This window comes from Pantherophis guttatus, chromosome 5 (assembly GCF_059756535.1).
Source record: "Pantherophis guttatus breed Tessera chromosome 5, ASM5975653v1, whole genome shotgun sequence".
NCBI classification, from domain to species: domain Eukaryota; kingdom Metazoa; phylum Chordata; class Lepidosauria; order Squamata; family Colubridae; genus Pantherophis; species Pantherophis guttatus.
In genome coordinates, this window is record NC_142067.1 from 2,454,717 (window position 1) to 2,478,084 (window position 23,368).

At 42.7% G+C, this 23,368-nt stretch overlaps 2 protein-coding genes across 2 annotated transcripts; both read left to right on the forward strand.

Annotated features, from left to right (window-relative positions):
- The first annotated feature begins 2,310 nt into the window (after positions 1-2,310).
- Positions 2,311-8,921, forward strand: LOC148113272 (sialidase-3-like). The gene is made up of 3 exons (XM_087895719.1): positions 2,311-2,419; positions 3,274-3,479; positions 6,153-8,921. The coding sequence occupies exons 2-3, from the start codon at positions 3,279-3,281 to the stop codon at positions 7,146-7,148; spliced, it is 1,197 nt and encodes a 398-aa protein (XP_087751845.1). The 5' UTR covers positions 2,311-2,419; positions 3,274-3,278; the 3' UTR covers positions 7,149-8,921.
- Positions 8,922-16,030: 7,109 nt separating this feature from the next.
- On the forward strand, positions 16,031-22,389 carry LOC148113273 (sialidase-3-like). The gene is made up of 3 exons (XM_087894578.1): positions 16,031-16,244; positions 16,591-16,796; positions 19,632-22,389. Exons 2-3 carry the CDS (start codon positions 16,596-16,598, stop codon positions 20,625-20,627), a joined length of 1,197 nt encoding a protein of 398 aa, XP_087750704.1. The 5' UTR covers positions 16,031-16,244; positions 16,591-16,595; the 3' UTR covers positions 20,628-22,389.
- Positions 22,390-23,368: the final 979 nt, after the last annotated feature.

Genomic DNA, 23,368 nt, shown 5'->3' on the forward strand with positions numbered 1-23,368 from the left:
GGTTATATTTGGAATGGTGGTCATATTTGCAAATTCAGTCAAGTTATATGAAAGAGATGAAAACGTGGGGCATCAGCAGAAACTTAACGATATTAGATAAACTTTTATGGGGACAGAGGAGAAAATGATTAAAGCAATATATAATTTTTTTTATTAGAATGCAAAATGGAGGAAGAGCATGTTAAAGAGACAATGGTGGTATGGGCAAAGAACTTTGGGTACAATATCGGATTGGAGAAGTGGGAAAAATTTTGGGAAAGAAAGAGGAAGCTAACTCTGGCCACGTCATACAAAAAGAACCTATACAAAATGTTTTATAGGTGGCACCTACCACCAGCTAGGCTAGCCCAAATGTACAAAATTTGATCACCTAAATGCTGGAAATGTGATCAAATACCGGGCACCTATTACCACTTATGGTGGACATCTAGAAAAGCAAAAGAATCTTGGCAAAGGATTCAAATATGGTTAGAAGAAATGACAGGACAGAAAGTGGAACTCAAACAAGAACTATTTCTATTAGGAATTATAAAAGAAGGTTTAAGTAAAGGGTTAACATATTTAACACTACATATCATAGCAGCAGCAAAAATAGTTTATGCCCAACAATGGAAGAGTGAAAACGTACCAAAAGAATGGGAAATAATAAAGTATTTGAATGTGCAGAATGTGATAGACTGACATTAGAACTGAAAAATAAAAGAGAGGCAGAATACTATGAGATTTGGAATAAATTTTACCAATGGTTAAACTTAAGGAATGGAAGTCGAAACAGATAAGAACAAGGATGTATAGATCGAAACAAGATGCAATATATGTAATAAAGTATGTATCTGTAAACATGTAAAAGACGTTAAGCATGTGTATAGAATTAGTAAGTAGTAATGTATATTGAAGATATAAGAAATTTATGCTATATTTTGTATGGCAGAGATATCACCAAGACGGTTCCATCATGTCCAACTTTTGTTTTAACAATAAAAGGTTTATTTTAAAAAAATATTTTCCAAAGCCCCTGAAGGCAAGACAAGAAGCAACCGATGGAAACTAATCAAGGAGAGAAGCCACCTGGAACTAAGGAGAAACTTCCTAATAGTGAGGACAATTAACCAGTGGAACAGCTTGCCTCTGGAAGTTGTGGGTGTGCCAACACTGGCAGCTTTTAAGAAGAAACTGGACAGCCACCTGTCTGAAATGGAAGAGGGCCTTCCTGCTTGAGCTGAGGGTTGGACTAGAAGACCTCCAAGGTCCCTTCCAGCTCTATTCTGATTGATTGTCATTTGCGCCCTTCCCAGCCTGCTTCTGACAAGCAAAGTGCATGGGGGAAGCCAGATTCACTTAATGACTGTGTGATTCAGCTAATGACTGCAGTGATTTGCTTAACAATCAATGCCAAAAAAAAAAAGTAAAATTGGACATGACACACTCAACCGTCTCACTTAGCAAGAGTACAAAATAACAGAGTTGGGAAGGACCTTGGAGGTCTCCTAGTCCAGCCCTCTCCTCAATCAGAAGTCCATATATCATTCTAAACAAATGGTTGTCCGATCTTTTCTTTAAAAACCATCCACAACTTCTGAAGACAGCTGATTAATTCTGCTCTCTGCCAGGAAATTTCTCCTTATTTCTAGCTTGCTTCTAACCTTAATTCATTTCCAGCCATTGCTTCTCCTCCTGCCTTCAAGTGCTTTGGAGAATAGGTGGGGAAAAAACCCCTCTCTTCTTTGGGGGAGCCCGTAAGCTATTGGAAGAGTGCTATCATGCCCCCCCCCAATCCTTCTCTTCCTTAGGCTACGCATACCCAGCCTAGGAGAGCTCCGTCTAAATGCCTGCCCTCAACGCAGATCAGTTGCATTGACTGGGGTCCCCAAGACACGACAGCATCCTCCGTTCCCTTTTCTCTTGAACCCGCGTCCGCAGCGCCCTTCCTCGGATGCACCTGTGCGTGTCCATGCGTCGACCCGGGGCATCCCGTGCGGGATGTGCTCCTCTTGAAGCGCGCCGCGGCTCAGCTGCAAAACCCGAGGCATTTCAATGAAAGGAAGTAGTTGCTGCCGTGGACTGTTCACGAGCAGTGACCGGCGCTGCGTCCGGATTTCTGCCCCTGCGCCCACCCACCCATCCCCCGCCCCGGCTTTGCTTTCTTTTTTTCAACCTCAAACCATTTGGCGATGCGCTGCGAGATGAGGCTGGCGCCCGCGGGCGCCCGAGCGGCCTCCATCCCTCCCCTTCCCGGTAATTCCGCGGTTGCTGGGCCCGCAAGGTGAGGCCCCGTGGGAGTCCCACGTCAAGCCGGCTGAGCAGGGCCGGCGAGGGCGGAGCTGCGGAGCGGAGAAGGAGGACGAGAAGACCGGGACGCTTCCTGGTTGGCGATCCACGCGCGGAGCGCTTGCAAGCAGGGGCGCGAATCCGCAGCGCTGTGAGTGGGGTTGGGGGGCGCGGAAGGAGTGGGGGAAATCCCCGGGACAGAGGAAGGGACAGTCCTGGAGGAGGGGGAGTCTTGGGGAGGGGTAATGGGGAGTCGAGGGGGGAAAGGAGCCTTTTTTTTTTTTTTTTTAGTTTGATTTATATGCCGCCCTTCTCCGGAGACTCAGGGCGGCTTACAGTGGGTTAAGCAATAGCCGTCATTCTTTTGTATATTTATACAAAGTCAGCTTATTGCCCCCACAAACTGGGTCCTCATTTCACCCACCTTAGAAAGGATGGAAGCCTGAGTCAACCTTGAGCCTTGGACAGATTCGAACCAACAGAAATTGCAGGCAGCTGTGTTAATAGCTGTGTTAATAACAGGGTGCATTAAACCACTGTACTATCAAGGCTCTTGATAGCACAGTGGTCTAAGCACCCTGTCATTAACACAGCTGCCTGCAATTACTGCTGGTTCGAATCTCGCCAAGGCTCAAGGTTGACTCAGCCTTCCATCCTTTCTAAGGTAGGTGAAATGAGGACCCAGTTTGTGGGGGCAATAAGCTGACTTTGTATAAATATACGAAAGTATGAAGGCTATTGCTTAACCCACTGTAAGCCACCCTGAGTCTCCGGAGAAAACTGGAGGGGGGAATGGGGAATTCAGGGAGAAGGAGAATCCTTGGGGAGGGGGGATTCAGGGGGAGGGGGAAATACAGGGGAAGGGAGAGGGGGATTATGGGGAGGGGAAAGGAGAATCCTGGGGAGGGGGAAGAAACTCCATCTCCTCTGCATACTGGGGTGGGCTGAAATTGCTACTGCTGAAGATTAAAAATGTTGTCTTAATTTGGCCTCTCCTGTCTCCAGAGAAGATGGCGGAGACTTCGGGGGTCTCTGAGAAGGTGACCCTCTTCCGCCAGGAGGGGGGCCTCACTTACCGCATCCCCGCTCTGCTCTATCTGTCTTCGGAGTCCACCTTCCTGGCCTTTGCGGAAAAACGCACCTCACCCTCGGACGAAGACGCCAAGTTCCTGGTCATGCGACGTGGCCAGAAAGAGGGCCTGTCCGTGAAGGTAACCCTGCAGCCCCAAAGTAGCCATGATTCCCAGTTCACTACCTCTGTTCATTATACCTCCCACCTGTTCTGACCCAGCTCCCCAAACACGACAAACCCTCTGAAGTGAACTCATATAAGGAAAATTTGTACAAAAATTTGTTTTGGCTAGATTAGCTGAAATGTTTAAAAACATGTTCTCACTATGTTGGAAATGTAATGAAATTCTGGGTACATATCATATGTGGTGATCATGTACAAAAGCAAAAAAAAAAAAAGGACGAAAATACATACGTGGTTAGAAAAAATACATGCGTGGTTAGAAACATATAGACAATGCCAGAATTATTTTTGTTAGTCATATTGCCAGAGAAATATGATAAAGGGAATGTATATTTAATATTACATGCCTTGACAGCAGGAAGAATTGTAGTTGCGCAATGCTAGAAAAACGAGGAAACACCCACAGACAGACTAATTAAGAAAACATTAGACTGTGCAGAAATGGACAGATTGACACTGAAGATAAAAGAAAAAGAAGGCACAGAATATTTTCAAACTTGGTGTTTGTTTTATCAATGGTTGGCTAATAGAGGTAGAAACTAGGAGTTTAATATTGTTATGTAAACAAATTGACTTGGACTGTACGCTGTTCACTAAGGACTTATTGTTTATAAAGAAAAAACATATAATATATATAAAAAAAGAAATCTGTATGAGCCATGGTGGCACAGTAGCTAAAATGCAGAACTACTATTTCTGCTACTACTGGCTGGCTGCAGTTCGGCGCTTCGATTATGAATGGCTCAAACTTGACTCAGCCTTCCATCCGAGGTTGGTAAAATGAGGACCCAGATTGTTGGGGACAAAATGCTAATTCTGTAAAATGCTCAGACAGGGCTATTAAACACTGTGAAGCGATATATAAGTCTAACACTATAAGTGCTATTGCTACTACCAGAGAAAAAGTGTTAGAGGGAATTGAAGTTGCCGGAACTTGGAACGAGAGTGACCACATCATATTGGAATTCATTATAAGGCAAACACAAGCAATAGAATATAATCCAACCAGTGTCTTAAACTTTAAAAGAACTGATTGTAACAAACTCAGAGAGAGTTTGGGGAGGATCCCATGAATGAAAATTTTAAAGGAGAAATCAACTAAAGAAGCTTGGGAAACTCTGAAAAATATTACAAAAGCCCAGTCCAGTTCAATACCACTAAAAAAGAAAAACAAGAAAACTAAGCAAAAACCAGCACTCTCAGACCAACTGAGAGGGGGGAAAAGGGATAAGTATACAAAAAATGGAAAGAGGGACACATAACTGAGGCAGTTAATACCACTTTACAAAGCCCTAGTAAGATCACACTTGGAATACCGGATTCAGTTCTGGTCACCGGAGTATAAAAAAGATTTTGAGACTCTGGAAAGTGTGCAGAGAAGAGCCACAAGAATGATTTGAGGGCTGGAGGCTAAAACATACAAAGAACAGTTACGGGAATTGGATACGTCTAGTCTAATGAAAAGAAGGACTAGGGGTCACATGCTAGCAGTCTTCTGATAATTGAGGGGCTCCTACAAAAACAAAGGTGGTCAAACTATTTTCCAAAGCACCAAAAGGCAAGACAGGAAACAATGGATGGAAACTAACCAAGGAGAAAAGCAACCTAGAACTAAGGAGAAATTTCCTAATGGTGAGAGCAATCAACCAATGGAATAACTCGCCTTCAGATGTTGTGGGTGTCCCATCACTGAAGGCTTTCAAAAAGCGACTGGACAACTACCGTGTTTCCCCGAAAATAAGACCTATTTTTTTTTTGCACACTGAAATAAGTACTTGGCTTATTTTGGGGGCGGTCTTATTATTTTGGGGCGCATGGAACAAGACGGGGCTCCTCTTGCCATCGTATCTGATTTCCAGCTCTGTCTCCCTAACCCAACCAGATGAAATGGTGGGGACTCGCTGTGTATGTGCTTAAATATTTTGGGGAGGCCTTATTTTCAGGGGAGGGCTTATTTTGTGGGGAGGCCTTATTTTCAGAGAAGGGTCTATTTTCAGGGGAGGGCTTATTATCCAGGGAGGGCTTATTTTAGGGTAAACACAATATTTGTTTGAAATTATATAGGGTGTCCTGTTCGAGGGCTGGACTAGAAGACCTCTAAGGTCCCTTCTACAGCTGATCGTCACACGGGCATGCGTGACAGAAACGCAAAAGACAAACAGGCAAGGCTGCACGTGCCAGGCAACATGGTTTTGCCTGCCAGTTTGGGCATCCGTCCAAATGCTACCCTTTTGCTCCAGTTCAGCAGGAAATTCTGCTTTCTAGCAAAGCTAAATCGTATGGCACAGCTGATCCCCCCCATCGCTGGTCTACTTACCTTCCCAAGGTTCACCATCACGGTTCTATATTCTGTATATACAAAGCATGGTTTATGGCTTAGTGTTGTGCATGAATTAGAACACTGTGGCTTGTATACAAACCAATATATAGCTTAGTGGGCTGCATGAAGTAGAACCCTGGGGTGCTGCATAACTGGCTTAAAACAAAACATGGTTTATTGTAAAATAGGCGATGCAATAGCTGAAATAAGTCCCCAGCCTCTTCTTTCTTTTCACCAAAGAAAGCCGACATGATTTGCCAGGCTCTGATGCACAGTTTCACATCTGACCATTTCATATCTTTTCTCTAGTGGGGCCCCCTGCAGATTCTGGAGACCGCCGTCCTACCCGAATATCGCACCATGAGTCCGTGTCCAGTGTACGATGCAAAGGAAGGCACCATTTTCCTGTTCTTCATCTGTGTTCTCGACCACATCAGCAACAAACACCAGATCTGGACGAGCAAAAATGTCACCAGGCTGGGCTACATCTTCAGCAAAGATGGTGGACGCACCTGGAGCCCAATGACGGACTTGACCAAACAGGTGATTGGAAAAGATGTGAACAACTGGGCTGCGTTTGCTGTAGGACCGGGCCACGGAGTGCAGCTGAGCTCTGGGCGGCTGCTCGTCCCAGCCTACGCTTATTACATCCACAGACGTCTGTTTGGACACCCGCTCTGCTGTGGCACCAAACCTCACTCCTTCGCCTTCTACAGCGACGACGGCGGGAAGACGTGGCAGAAGGGCCACCTTCTCCGAAAACCACTGCAGGCGTCGGAGTGCCAAATGGCAGAGTTGGTGGACCGGAATAATAGCCTGGTGTTATACTGTAACGCCCGCAGCAGTGACGGATACTGTCTTGAGGTCTTCAGCAAAGATGGTGGATGCCTCTTCGAAGCCCGCTTCCGATCTCGGAAACTGCAGGAACCACCCCATGGTTGTCAAGGTAGCGTGGTGAGTTTTCCTTCACCACAACTGGGGTCTGAGTCTTCCTTAGCCTCCTCAAAGACCTCCGAATCGTGGCTGCTCTTCTCCCATCCCACCAACCAAAAGACACGTGCGGATCTGGGCATCTATTTGAACCCCTGTCCGTTGGAGGAAAATTCCTGGAAGACACCTTGGATCTTGAACACGGGACCCAGTGGCTACTCAGACCTGGCTGTTTGCACAGGGGAAGATCCAGTCTTCTTCGGCTGCTTGTTTGAATGTGGAGTATCAACGTCCTGTGAAGAGATCGCCTTCCAGTTGTTCAGTGGTGAAAAACTCCTGAAAATTCAGAAAGCGTCCTCTGCAGGAAAGAATTAACTTTCTACAAGCCTGGGCCACTTTGGAAAAAGTGCAAGGAAGAGCAACTAAGATGATTAAAGCATTAAATGTTACTACCGGTTCTGTGGGCGAGGCTTGGTGAGGGGGGTGTAATGTAACTGGGTGGCCGTGGCCAACTTTTTTTTTTTTTTACTTTTAAAAGCATTTTTTCTACAACCTTAAGAGGTTGCAGAAAAAAATGCTTTTAAAAGCTTCTGACGATCCCAGCTGAGCCGCGCGATCATCAGAGACTTTTTAAAAAAACTTTTAAAAGCATTTTTTCGGCCGAAGAGGTTGTAGAAAAAATGCTTTTAAATGTAAAAAAAAAAGCCTCTGATGATTGCGCGGCTCAGCTGGGCATGGGTGGGGGCCAGGGATTTTTGCTACCGGTTCTCCGAACCGTCCACCGCCATCGCTACCGGATTGGACAATCTGGTCCGAACTGGGAGCATTTCACCCCTGGATTAAAGGCCTGGAGACAAAAATATGTGAGCAACGGTAGCAGGATTTGGGTTTGGCTAGTCTAGAAAAAAGAAGAGTCATGATAGCAGTCTTCCAGTATTTGAGGGGCTGCCCCAAAGAAGAGGGGCTCAACCTGTTCTCCAAAGCCCCTGAAGGCAGGACAAGAAACAATGGATGGAAACTAATCAAGGAGAGAAGCAACCTGGAATTAAGGAGAAACTTCCTAACAGTGAGGACAATTAACCAGTGGAACAACCTGCCACCAGAAGTTATGGGTGCTCCATCACTGGAGGTTTTTAAGAAGAGACTGGACGGTCACTTGTCTGAAATGGTCTAGGGTCCCTTGCTTGAGCAGGAGGTTGGACTAGAAGACCTCCAAGGTCCCTTCCACCTCTATTTTGATTCTCTGCACAAATGCACGGGCCCGAACCCCCCAAATGTGATGTGCGTGCAGGCCCCCACGCATTCACCCCGCCCCATGCATGTGTGCACCCCTGCGCATGCACGCTCCCCCATATGCCACGCACCCACGCATGGGGCCCCCACATGCACCTCATCCCCCAGCGCATGCGCGGCAGAGACCTGAAGACCAGTTGGTCGGAGGGAGACGCATGCGCAGCAGAGCTGAACTGCAGCGATGGCTCGCGTGCCCACAGAGAGGGCGCTGCATGCTACCTCTGGCACACGTGCCATAGGTTCTAGACAGTGGTTATAGATACATTTGTATTTTGCCCTCTCTCCCTAAAGTTACATCATAATTTCCTTCTTTCATTAACCTACTACGTTTTCTAATCTTCAGAAACATTTATTTTTTCTTTTTTTTTTTTTCTTCAGCAAAATGTCCATATTTTGCAACCACTGATAAATGTTGTTGTTGATCTTTTTCTAAATCAGTTTTTCCGCCTCTGCTAGTTCCGTCATCTTCATCAGCCGTTCCTCCATTCTGGAAATTTCAGAATCTTTCCATTCCTGCAGATATGAATAGCCTCACAGCAATAATCATATTAAAATGATTATTTAATATCTTCCTTGACTCTTTTCTAACTGGCTGTCTGTCCATCAGCCACCACAAGAAAATAATCTGATTTCATTTGAATGTTGATCTTGAAAACTTTGTTTATAAAGTAATAAAAGAGGAGATAAAAATCAATGAATATGTCCTTGAAACCAGAAATTTCTAAGATCTAGGGAGAATAACGGGGTTTGAAATAGTTAAAAAGGTTAAGTATCTAGGAGTATATATTGCAGCCTCAAACACGAAACTGTTTAAAAATAATTATGAAGCTCTTTGGCAAAAAGTACAAAAAGAAATGGAAAATTGGAAAAAGCTACAACTATCATTACTGGGAAGGATAGCAGCAATAAAAATGAAAGTACTACCTCGGTTATTTTTGTTTCAAATGATATCAGTGCTTAAGAAAGATGGAAATCTGATGGAATGGCAGAAAGAGGTTAATACTTTCATCTGGGGTGGGAAGAAACCAAGAATGAAACTGAAAATTATACAGGATATATGTGAGAGAGGAGGTCTTAAAATGCCTAATTTAAGATTGTATTATGAAGCAGCTGCTTTATCACAAATTAGTGATTGGTTTAACTTAACTGAACAAAGAATGTTAAACATAGAAGGTTTTTATATGTTTTTTATTTGTTATATGGATGGCATGCTTATCTGTTATATGAAAAAAAAGTGGATAAAGTGTTTAAGGGTCATATACTTAGAAATGCGTTTTTGAGGGTTTGGAAAAAGTACCAATATAAGTTAAATTATAAGATACTCATATGGGCAAATCCCAGACATGCAATAGAAAATATAAGTATAGAGCAAAAAATAGAGGTGATTACTTATAAAGAGCTTCTTCTTTTGGAAAGGGGTAAGTTGCAACTGAAATCTTTAGATGAATTAAAAGAAGAAGGGATAATTTATACTTGGTTTCAGTATGGTCAGCTTCAAGCTAGATGGAGGGAAGATCAAAAAATTGGTGTTATGCAAAATGAGGAAAATCTGGTGAAACAGATTAGAGATCAAAGTCAGATGCATATTAAAAGGTTGTATAATGCATTATTGGAAATAGATTTAGAAACGGAATTGGTTAATAATTGTATGATAAAATGGGCACAAAACTTTCAGGAACCAGTGATGATGGAAACGTGGGAAAAGATTTGGGTCAGAAATGTTAAATTTACGCAAGCACAAAATTTGAGAGAGAATTTTTATAAAATGTTTTATAGATGGCACTTAGATCCTAAAAAATTATCATGTATGTACTCGAATTTGCAAGCTAAATGTTGGAAATGTGAATGTAATGATGCAACCTATTATCATATATGGTGGACCTGTAAGAAAATCAAGGCATTTTGGATAAAAATTTGGTGGGTGATGCAGAATATTCTGAAAAGAAGGTTGAAATTTACTCCTCAATTGTTCCTATTGGGTATAACGACGGATTGTATAGTATCAGAGACTAAATTGATTTTGAACTTAGTATCAGCAGCTAGGCTGTTGGTAGCGCAATATTGGAAGAAGGACTCTTTGCCCACTATTGAAGAGTGGATACTGAAAGTAACGAACTTAGCAGAAATGGCGAAAATCTCAGCGTACCTGAAGGACTATACACAAGAAAGATACGTATCGGAATGGAGAAGATGGATTGATTATATTCAAAATAAGTATCAGACAAGAAAATATCAAATAGCTTATGAATGAACGTTAAGTATTAGAAGTATTATATTATCTATAGTGGAGTTAAGGTTTCAGGGGGGGAGTTAGTAGTCTGAGGATAAGTAGGTTAATCTAGTTTATGATAGTTAAATGAAATACCTTGTATTTTGCCCTGGGAAGTCTGGGGGGGAGGGTGGGATGAGGAGAGGGAAAGGGTGGGGGGAATATGGGGGGGAAGAAAATTCTTTTTTTTCTGTAAAACTTTTCAATAAAAAAAAAAAGAAACCAGAAATTTCTCTCCCTTTTTTTTACGAATCCACCAAGCACAATAAAATGATTCTTAATATTTTCCATATTTCCAACATAATGTACCGACCGATGGTACATCGTTTTTAAAAAGTTCCCCTTATAAAATGGGAAATTTTTTTAAGCTACATAAAATAGATAATTCGCATTCTATTCCCTGGAACAGAGACTTAACCCCATCTATTTAAGCCCCACGCTAGAAAGCAGGAGACCGTGAGTTCTAGTCCTGCCTTAGACTGGGTGAAAGCTGGCTGGGTGACTGGGTTAATCACCAGGCGACTGAGTTCTAGTCGCACCTTAACCATGAAAGCCACCTGGGTGGTTTTGGTCCAATCACCAGGAGACAGAGAGTTCTAGTCCTGCCTTAGACATGAAAGCTGGCTGGGTGACTGGGCCAATCACCAGGAGACAGAGAGTCCTAGTCCCGCCTAAGGCATGAAAGCTGGCTGAGTGACTTTAGCCAATCACCCTCTCTCAGCCCTGCCCACTTCACAGGGTTGTGGTTATAAGGAAAATAGAAGGAGGAAGGTGTGTCAGACATGTTCGCTGCCTTGGGTTATTTGTAAAAATTATAAAGGCAGGATGCAAATAAAATAAAAACCAGACTCCGGATGATACTTCAACCACAAGGGAGTGAGAAACAGGCTAATAGCAAACTTGGAAGGAGAAAATAATCTTTTATAAGAGTAAAAATACCAACTTCCAACTTTAGCACCCCAGAAACCTGTTTTGCAAAGAGCCAAGGGAACTCAAAAGTGTAGGGAATGACTAGGGTGAACCTGAAGTACCAGTACACAAAGGCAGATATTAATTTTGAAACTTGGAGACATGAAACTTAATTACTGGAGTGTACTGGTGGAAAGGTATAAGCTGTTCAGAGGAAACAGACCTAACAAAGGAGGTGGAGTTGCATTATATATAAAATATCTCTACATCTCTACAGAAATCTACAAAACTGAGGATGAAAACCTTCTAGAATCCCTAGGGGTCAATATAAAAGGAAAAAAGAATGACATTGTTATAGGCGTAAACTACAGGCCACCCAACCGAGCAGAAGAAATAGATGAACTTTTTGCTAATCAACAAATGTATAAAGGATGGGATAGGAAGAGAACGAAGAGAACAATAGAATGTAGAGTAGAGTGGAATGGAATTGGATGGAATGGAATGGAAAGGAATAGGAATGACAATAGGAATAGGAATAGGAATAGGAATAGAAATATTTATTGTTATTTATTTATTGGTTCGATTTATATGCCGCCCTTCTCTGGAGACTCAGGGCGGCTTACAACGCGTTAAGCAATAGCCTTCATACTTTTGTATATACCTGCTTAGTAGGGCTTTCGGCCCCCCCTAAGCGGTGTTCTATTTTATACAAAGTCAGCTTATTGCCCTCACAATCCGGGTCCTCATTTTACCTACCTCGAACAGATGGAAGGCTGAGTCAACGTTGAGCCTGGTGAGATTTGAACTTGCAGTAATTGCAGGCAGCTGGTGTTACTTAACAGCACTTTAGTCTGCTGCGCCACCAAGGCTCCTCAAATAGAAATAGAAATAGAATATGGACTAGGAATAGAATTAGAAATTAGAATGGGATAGAATGGAATGGAATAGAATGGAATAGAATAGAAAATATGGAATAGAATAAAATAGCAATAGCAATAGCACTTAGACTTATATATCACTTTACAGTGCTTTACAGCCCTCTAAGCAGTTTACAGAGTCAGCCTCTTGCCCCCAACAATCTGGGTCCTCGTTTTACCGACTTTGGAAGGATGGAAGGCTCAGTTAACTCTGAGCTGGTTAAGATCTAACTATTGCAGAGTTAGCCTGCAATACTGCATTCTAACCATTGTGCACCATGGATGGATGGATGGATGCATGGATGGATGGATGGAAGGGAGGGAGGGAGGGAGGGAGGGAGAATAGGAAGAGCAATAGCACTTAGACTTATATACCGCTTTACAGTGCTTTCCAGCCCTCTTTAAGCGATCTACAGAATCAGCCTCTTGCCCCCAACAATCTGGGGCCTCATTTTGCCCACCTCAGAAGGATGGAAGGCTGAGTCAACCTGGAGCCGGTGAGATTCAAACTGCCAAATTGCAGGCAGTCGGCAGCCTGCAGTACTGCATTCTAACCACTGCACCACTGTGGCTCTTATAGATCAGATCGGAGTAGAACCAAACCGAACAGAACAGAACAGAATAAACTTTATTGGCCAAGTGTGATCGGACACCCAAGGAATTTGTCCCTGGTACAATAAGCTCTCAATGTATGTACAAGCAATAAGTGATAAATCATGATCATACACAACTAAAGCAAAAGCTGTACTAGACCTAATTCTTGCCAACAGAGGAGAAGTGATAGAGGGAGTTGAAGTTGCCGGAAGTTGGAGCGAGAGTGATTACATCACACTGGAATTCATGATAATGCAAACACAAGCAATAGAATATAATCCAACCAGGGTCTTCAACTTTAGAAAGAGAACTTTAGAAACCATCTGCAAAATTGTGGAATTTTAGTTTTGTCCGGGAAATTAATGCCTAGCATTGTCCGCCTATCAAGGCAACAGTCCCCACCTTCTTAGGTGCAAATATTAGGAACAGAGTTTAGAGAAGCCACACAATAGGAGGAAAGTTCGCATAGGGTGCTAAGGGTTCAAAATCTCCCAACAGAAGAGATGGGTCCAAAATGCAACTTTGCATCAGAATATTTGCTGGTCCGATCCGCCCATCCAGACAGAACCAGGTTGTAGGGAAAAAGATTCTTTGCAAGCAAATAGGATGGGCAGAAAAGGCAGCTGGTCTGCACGCTCGGGAAAAATGAAAACTGCACAATTAGCCAGTTTGGTGTATATACCATAGCAATGGTGAAGGTGCTGGCCTAGAAAGCAGGCGACGGTGAGTTCTAGTCCTGCCTTAGGCACAAAAGCGAGCTGGGTCATTCAATCACCAGGAGATCTACTCTCACCTTTAGGCATGAAAGCTTATTTGGGACAATCACCAGGAGACAGTGAGTTCTATCCTGCCGTGTCATGAAAGCCAGTTAGGTGACTTTGGGTAAATCACTAGGAGATGGTGAATTCTAGTCTTGCCTTAGGCTCAAAAGCCAAATGGGTGACTTTAGGCCAATCACTAGGAGACAGTGAGTTCTAGTCCCACCTTAATCATGAAAGCCAACTCGGTGACTTCAGGCCAGTCATTTTCCCTCAGCTGAACCCACCTCACAGGGTTGTTGTGGGGAAAATAGGAGGAGGGACTGTTAACCCTGAAAGGAGGCTAATAGCAAGCGGGTGAGGGGGCGACATTTTCAAATCCTGGGGGTGATTTTATCCTGCCCCGTTTGGATGCTCTCACTTGTCCTGTTAACAGCTTGTTAGATTTACCCCCAAGGTTTGCATTCGGCTATGGGGTGCAGGAGCAACCTTGCCAAATGAAATGTTTCTCATCACGAGAAACACCTGTCCTTGTGCTTTCTCTAATCTGGACTACTCATGAGGAGCCCGCCAGGATGAATGCAACAAAAGCAGAATTCCAGTATTTGAGAGGCTGCCACAAGAGGAGAGAGTCAACATATTCTCCAAAGCCCCTGAAGGCAGGACAAGAAACAATGGATGGAAACTAGTCAAGGAGAGAAGCAACCTGGAACTAAGGAGAAACTTCCTAATAGTGAGGACAATTAACCAGTGGAACAGCTTGCCTCTGGAAATTGTGGGTTGCTCCAACACTGGCAGCTTTTAAGAAGAAACTGGACAGCCACCTGTCTGAAATGGAAGAGGGCCTTCCTGCTTGAGCTGAGGGTTGGACTAGAAGACTTCCAAGGTCCCTTCCAGCTCTATTCTGATTGATTGTCATTTGCGCCCTTCCCAGCCTGCTTCTGACAAGCAAAGTGCATGGGGGAAGTCAGATTCACTTAATGACTGTGTGATTCAGCTAAGGACTGCAGTGATTTGCTTAACAATCAATGCCAAAAAAAAAGTAAAATTGGACATGACACACTCAACCGTCTCACTTAGCAAGAGTACAAAATTACAGAGTTGGGAAGGACCTTGGAGGTCTTCTAGTCCAGCCCCGTCCTCAATCAGAAGTCCATATATCATTCTAAACAAATGGTTGTCCAATCTTTTCTTTAAAAACCATCCACAACTTCTGAAGACAGCTGATTAATTCTTCTCCCTGCCAGGAAATTTCTCCTTATTTCTAGTGAAGGGAAACAATAATAAGGATATAATAAATAATACTAGGATATCATATACTGGTATACTAGATTCTGTAACCATTAGGTTCTTGTAATACACATATGTCTTTGTATTTGTATCACATATATTATGCCTTTATATTTGTATCTCCTGTAACAAACATATTCTGTTATTAGGCCTGTAATGTATCTGGTATTTGTCAAACATATGTCCCTGCCATTTGACCTGAACCCATATCAATCTTCTCCCTGTTTTTTTTCTTGTGCCATCTAAGAGCATGGTACATATCTCAGTCTTAATTTATGTTGATCTGGATAGACTCCTACTTTCCAGGGCCAGGGGGCCTAAGTGGCCAATTGAGTAAACAAAGAAGTGCTTAAGATAAAACGAATTGGGAAGTTTCTACTCCCCCTTGCAGGGCAACAAGGAATGCACGGGCCTGGATTGGGAGGCCAGAGTTGGGTACTAAGCTGAGGGTATAAAAGGACGCCATACCTTCCCCAAGGTGTGGCTATCTCCTCGCATGCATTGTATCTGTATGTTCTGGATATAGTTCCACCCAGTATTTTGTTTTTGGCCATAAATAAAATCTGGTTTTTTTTGCAAGCCTGGTCTTCAGTCTCTCTCTTTGGCATTCTGGTGACTCAAGTGTATTTTGGGACCTTACACTAGCTTGCTTCTAACCTTAATTAATTTCCAGCCATTGCTTCTCCTCCTGCCTTCAGGTGCTTTGGAGAATAGGTGGGGGGAAAAAACCCCTCTCTTCTTTGGGGGAGCCCCTCAGCTATTGGAAGAGTGCTATCATGCCCCCCCCAATCCTTCTCTTCGTTAGGCTACGCATACCCAGCCTAGGAGACCTCCGTCTAAATGCCTGCCCTCAACGCAGATCAGTTGCATTGACTGGGGTCCCCAAGACACGACAGCATCCTCCGTTCCCTTTTCTCTTGAACCCGCGTCCGCAGCGCCCTTCCTCGGATGCACCTGTGCGTGTCCATGCGTCGACCCGGGGCATCCCGTGCGGGATGTGCTCCTCTTGAAGCGCGCCGCGGCTCGGCTGCAAAACCCGAGGCATTTCAATGAAAGGAAGTAGTTGCTGCCGTGGACTGTCCACGAGCAGTGACCGGCGCAGCGTCCGGATTTCTGCCCCTGCGCCCACCCACCCATCCCCCGCCCCGGCTTTGCTTTCTTTTTTTCAACCTCAAACCATTTGGCGTTGCGCTGCGAGATGAGGCTGGCGCCCGCGGGCGCCGGGAAACCTCCATCCCTCCATCCCTCCCGGTAACTCCGCGGTTGCTGGGCCTGCAAGGTGGAGCCCCGTGGGAGTCCCACGTCAAGCCGGCTGAGCAGGGCCGGCGGGAGAGGAGCTGAGGAGCTGAGGAGCGGAGGAGGAGGACGAGAAGACCAGGGCGCTTCGAGCTTGGCGATCCTCGAGGAGCGCTTGCAAGCAGGGGCGCGAATCCGCAGCGCTGTGAGTGGGGTTGGGGAGCGCGGAAGGAGTGGGGGAAATCCCCGGGACAGAGGAAGGGACAGTCCTGGAGGAGGGGGAGTCTTGGGGAGGGGTAATGGGGAGTCGAGGGGGAAAAGGAAAAACTGGAGGGGGGAATGGGGAATTCAGGGGGAAGGAGAATCCTTGGGGAGGGGGGATTCAGGGGGAGGGGGAATACAGGGGAAGGGAAAGGGGGATTATGGGGAGGGGAAAGGAGAATCCTGGGGAGGGGGAAGAAACTCCATCTCCTCTGCATACTGGGGTGGGCTGAAATTGCTACTGCTGAAGATTAGAAATGTTGGCTTACTTTGGCCTCTCCTGTCTCCAGAGAAGATGGCGGAGACTTCGGGGGTATCTGAGAAGGTGACCCTCTTCCGCCAGGAGGGGGGCCTCACTTACCGCATCCCTGCTCTGCTCTACCTGTCTTCGGAGTCCACCTTCCTGGCCTTTGTGGAGGAACGCATCTCACCCCAGGACGAACACGCCAGGTTCCTGGTCATGCGACGTGGCCAGAAAGAGGGCCTGTCCGTGAAGGTAACCCTGCAGCCCCAAAGTAGCCATGATTCCCAGTTCACTACCTCTGTTCATTATACCTCCCACCTGTTCTGACCCAGCTACCCAAACACGACAAACCCTCTGAAGTGAACTCATATAAGGAAAATTTGTACTAAATGTTTCGGCTAGATTAGTCAAAATGTTTAAAAACATGTCCGCTAAATGTTGGAAATGTAATCAAATTCTGGTTACATATCATATGTGGTGGTCATGTACAAAAGCAAAAAAAAAAAAAAGGACTAAAATACATACGTGGTTAGAAAAAATGTTAACGCAACATATGAAAAAGGGAATATATATTTAACATTACATGTTTTGACAGCAGGAAGAATTGTATTTCCACAATGCTGGAAAAACGAGGAAACACCCACAGACAAACTAATTAAGAAAATATTAGACTGTGCAGAAATGGACAGATTGACACTGAAGATAAAAGAAAAAGAAGGCACAGAATATTTTCAAACTTGGGATTTGTTTTATCAATGGTCGGCTAATAAGAGGTAGAAACTAGGAGTTTAATATTGCTATGTAAACAAATTGACTTAGACAGTACGCAGTTCATTATGTACTTATTGTTTATAAAGAGAAAAGATGCAAATAATATATATATAAAAAGAAATCTGTATGAGCACGGTGGCACAGTGGCTAAAATGCAGAACTACTACTTCTGCTACTACTGGCTGGCTGCAGTTTGGCGATTCGATTCTGAATGGCTCAAGTTTGACTCAGCCTTCCATCCTTCCATCCGAGGTTGGTAAAATGAGGACCCAGATTATTGGGGGCAAAATGCTAATTCTGTAACTGCTCAGACAGGGCTATAAAACACTGTGAAGCGATATATAAGTCTAACACTCTTAAGTGCTATTGCTACTAGCAGAGAAAAAGGGAGCTGAAGTTGCCAGAACTTGGGGCGAGAGTGACCACGTCATATTGGAATTCATTATAAAACAGACACAAGCAACAGAACATAATGAAACCGGTTTATTAGATTTTAAAAGAGCTGATTGTAACAAACTCAAGAGAGAGTTTGGGGAGGATCCCGTGAATGAAATTTTTAAAGGAGAAATCAACTAAAGAAGCTTGGGAAACTCTGAAAAATATTACAAAAGCCCAGTCCAGTTCAATATCACTATAAAAGAAAAACAAGAGAACCAAGTAAAAACCAGCACTCTCATACCAACTGAGAGGGGAAAAAAGGGATAAGTATACAAAAAATGGAAAGAGGGACACATAACTGAGGCAGTTAATACCACTTTACAAAGCCCTAGTAAGATCACACTTGGAATACCCGATTCAGTTCTGGTCACCGGAGTATAAAAAAGATTTTGAGACTCTGGAAAGTGTGCAGAGAAGAGCCACAAGAATGATTTGAGGGCTGGAGGCTAAAACATACGAAGAACAGTTACGGGAATTGGATACGTCTAGTCTAATGAAAAGAAGGACTAGGGGTCACATGAGAGCAGTCTTCCAATAATTGAGGGGCTCCTACAAAAACAAAGGTGGTCAAACTATTTTCCAAAGCACCAAAAGGCAAGACAGGAAACAATGGATGGAAACTAACCAAGGAGAAAAGCAACCTAGAACTAAGGAGAAATTTCCTATTGGTGAGAACAATCAACCAATGGAATAACTCGTCTTCAGAAGTTGTGGGTGTCCCATCATTGAAGGCTTTCAAAAAGAGATTGGATAACTACCGTGTTTCCCCGAAAATAAGACCTATTTTTTTTGCACACCGAAATAAGTGCTTGGCTTATTTTGGGGGAGGTCTTATTATTTTGGGGTGCATGGAGCAAGTCAGAGGTCCTCTTGCCATCTTACCTGATTTCCAGCTCTGTCTCCCTAACCAGATGAAATGGTAGGGACTCGCTGCGCATGTGAACAAATAAATATATAAAATGTGCTTAAATATTTTGGAGAGGCCTTATTTTCAGGAAAGGGCTTATTTTGTGGGGAGGCCTTATTTTCACAGAAGGGTTTATTTTGAGGGGAGGTCTTAATATCCAAGGGAGGTCTTATTTTAGGGTAAACACAATATTTGTTTGAAATTATATAGGGTCTCCTATCCAAGGGCTGGACTAGAAGACCTCTAAGGTCCCTTCTACAGCTAATCGTCACACGGGCATGCGTGACAGAAACGCAAAAGACAAACAGGCAAGGCTGCACGTGCTAGGCAACATGGTTTTGCCTGCCAGTTTGGGCATCCGTCCAAATGCTACCCTTTTGCTCCAGTTCAGCAGGAAATTCTGCTTTCTAGCGAAGCTAAATCGCACGGCACAGCTGATCACCCCCCCCCCCATCGCTGGTCTACTTACCTTCCCAAGCCTCCTTTTGGTATGTTCTGTGTATGCACGCAGGCATATAGCGTGTTTGGTGCACATTGCGCATACAGCGCGCATTTGGCGTGCGGCACATTTGGCAATTTTACCACTGCACACATGCCATAGGTTTGCCATCATGGTTCTATATCATGTTCAAGGGCTGGACTAAAAGACCTCCAAGGTCCCTTCTAACTCTATTATTCTATGTTCTATATTCTGTGTATATAAAGCATGATTTATGGCTTAGTGTTGTGCATGAATTAGAACACTGTGGCTTGTATACAAACCAATATATAGCTTAGTGGGCTGCATGAAGTAGAACCCTGGCGTGCTGCATAACTGGCTTAAAACAAAACATGGTTTATTGCAAAATAAGCGATGCAATAGCTGAAATAAGTCCCCAGCCTCTTCTTTCTTTTCACCAAAGAAAGCCGACATGATTTGCCAGGCTCTGATGCACAGTTTCACATCTGACCATTTCCTATCTTCTCTCTAGTGGGGTCCCCTGAAAACTCTGGAGACCGCCGTCCTACCCGAATATCGCACCATGAGTCCGTGTCCAGTGTACGATGCAAAGAAAGGCACAATTTTCTTGTTCTTCATCTGTGTGGAGGCCAATGTGTCAGAATGGAGTCAGATCAACATGGGTAGAAACGCTGCCAGGCTGGGCTACATCTTCAGCAAAGATGGTGGACGCACCTGGAGCCCAATGACGGACTTGACCGAACAGGTGATTGGACATGATGTGAACAACTGGGCCACATTTGCCGTGGGACCAGGCCACGGGGTGCAGCTGAGCTCTGGGCGGCTGGTTGTCCCAGCCTACACTTACTACTTCCCCACACATCTGTTTGGACACCCGACCTTCTCTTACACCAAACCTCACTCATTTGCCTTCTACAGTGACGATGGTGGGAAGACGTGGCTGAAGGGACACCTTCTCCAGCAACCATTACGGACGTCGGAGTGCCAAATGGCCGAGTTGGTGGACCGGAATAATAGCCTGGTCTTATACTGTAACGCCCGCAGCAGTGACGGATACCGGATCGAAGCCTTCAGCAGAGATGGTGGGCATCTCTTCGAAGCCCCCTTCAAGTGTCTGAAGCTGCAGGAACTTAATGATGGTTGTCAAGGTAGCGTGGTGAGTTTTCCTTCACCACAACTGGGGTCTGAATCTTCTTTAGCCTCCTCAAAGACCCCCGAATTGTGGCTGATCTTCTCCCATCCCACTAGCCGAAAGACACGTGCAGATCTGGGCATCTACTTGAACCCCTGTCCGTTGAAGGAAAATTCCTGGAAGACACCCTGGATCTTGAACACAGGACCCAGTGGCTACTCAGATCTGGCTGTGTGCACAGGGGAAGATCCTCTCTTTTTTGGCTGCTTGTTTGAATGTGGAATATCGATGTACTACGAAGAGATTGCCTTTCAGTTGTTCAGTGGTGCAAAACTCCTGAAAACCCAGAACACATCCTCTGCAGAAGAGAATTAACTCCCTCCAAGCCAGGCCCACATCTCTGGGGCCCATCAGCATCAGAGAAGGATTAAATCACACACTTTTTATACATATTTATTTTTATGGAAGAAAAATTTAACGGAGTTTTAAAAAACATAATAGAAACTGAAAGGAAACTAAAGGCAAGAAAGAAAAAGTAAATAGTGAAAAAAGAAAATATGAAAAAAATAGAATTATATAGAATTATATAGATTATACAAAGCATGATACAAACTGAAAGGAAACTAAAGGCAGTAAAGAAAAAGAGTAAATAGTGAAAAAAGAAAATATAAAAAAATAGAATTATATAGAATTATATATATTATATAAAACATAATAAAAACTGAAAGGAAACTAAAGGCAATAAAGAAAAAGAGTAAATAGTAAAAAAAAGTATGAAAAAAATAGAATTATATAGATTATACAAAGCATGATACAAACTGAAAGGAAACTAAAGGCAATAAAGAAAAAGAGTAAATAGTGAAAAAAGAAAATATGAAAAAAATAGAATTATATAGACTTCCGGTTTGGCGCCACGGCAAGACAGTCAGGGAATTAGCGGGCTCCAATGAGCCCCGCGAAAACCCCAGCTGACAAACCGCTGATGATGGCTCTGTGGACCAGAACCATCCTGTAAGGACGGGGAAGAAAGAGAGACACCTCGGACAGCCAAGAGGAACAGGCAAGTTCCTTGAAGGTCGGAGGGAACTCTCTGTGAGTTCTCTCCATGGAGGCTGCCTCAAAGCTGGGACAACCGGATTAAGTATAGAGCTGGAGAGAGGAGAGGAAAAGAATGGAGTTTTTCTGAAGCCGGGTGAGTGACAGCCAACCCAGGCTTGAAATAACAACAAGGGAACCCTTCAATTATAAGACCCTTAATGATGAAATAGCGGCTAAGAAGCACGGGGGCAAAGAAGATTTGCCCCTGTGCTTTAAAGAGATAAAAACCCAATAGAAAATTGATTTCTAAACAACCTATTTGGAAATTTTAAACAACTAGATATGTTCAAAGGATTGGAAAGAAATAAATAGATCCTTTTTCCCCCTTTCTTTTTTAAAATTTTAAGAAAAACAAAGAGAATGGATAATAAGCTTTAAAAAAGAAATGATGTATAAATAAAAGGGAAAAAAGGGAAAAAGAAGTGAGAAGAGCTATTTAAATTTGGACTGGACTTTAAATATGATCTGATACTTTTAAAACAAAAAAGGAAAAGAGAAGCCAAGTAAGATAGTTATGTAATTGAAACAAAATGGATACTTATTAAACAATTGGAACTGTGGATTGCAGAGAGACAACTTCTGGAATAAAAAGGAATATTGCAACTTGGTTTTTGCTTTGGAAAATTGTGAACTTTACAGATAACAACCGTGAGAACTTGTGGGGGATGATCTTCTTGTCTGCAAGCGGTTTGAATTTTGGAGCGAAAAAAGAAAGAAAATTAGAAAGAAGAGAGCACAACTGAACTCTTATAATTGGAATAATATTAACTTAAAAAGAAAAATGGCGCAGGAATTAGAGAAGGAACAAATTGATTTATTTGACTTGGAAAATGGAAATAAGAGAAACCATTAAAATGTTGTACAGAGGACAAAAATTTGAGGATACAGAAGTTGAAATGGAGTATACATAAACGGACAAGAAGAGGAAGATGGAGAAATAAGATACAGAGAAGGACAATAAAGAAGATAAAGACAATGTGATTAAATATGAATAAGTACTGAACATGTGAATAGTAATAATAAAAAGGAGGTTTTCAGAGATTTTATTGGGATTAACAATAATATAATGATGATTACACTGGGATTAACAGTGAATGATAAAAGAATATAAAGTTGGACAATATTAAGGAAAATAAAAAAGTCCAGGACTTGGATTTATAAAATGACTATATTGAGATTAACAATGATAATAGAAATGTGAGAAGAAACAAGTTACAGATATTTAGAAATGAAATATGGATTGAAGCTGCCGTATTTTTGGGAGTATAAGACACACCGGAGTATAAGATGCACCTACCTTTTTTGTTTTGTATTTTTTATAAAAAGTTTTTTTTTAAATTTTTTAGACAAACACACATACAAACATACAATGTATTTTCTTTGAACAGAGTATTTGGCCGGTTCACAAATTTAAACAGTGTTTAGTCATTTCAATTACATTTACAATTTCTATATTTCCTTTTTGCCATATTTATTCCTCATCTATTTTTTAAAAAAAACAAATATTACCCTTCATCCTCATCTCTAATCTTAATCAAATTCAATTTTTCCCTTCTATTCTATATTATACCCCTTCCCATTGTCATCTATTGTTATATCCATCCTCACATTGGTTAATTATGTAATATTACAGTTGTTTAATTCAAATTCAACATTTTAATATAAATCAATTAGTTATATAACTACCTTTTTTGTATATTAATCAATATGAACATGAATATTCCAATTATTTCCATGCAATCCAATTTCTTACAAATCAATTAATTATATTTACCAATAATAATAAACCAAATAATTTCCCCCATATATTCCTCCAAACCACAATTTAACCATTTCTGCTTTCAACACAATATACAATTAATAGTATGTCAATTATTACAATTCCCTAGTTAAATAGAGCTTTCCCCTTATGTTACTCATTTTCACATCTTAAACTCTCCCAACTTGTAGTTTTGTAGTTTAACTTGTAGTTTTATATACCGGTAAATAATTATATTGTATAACTATATATACAGCAA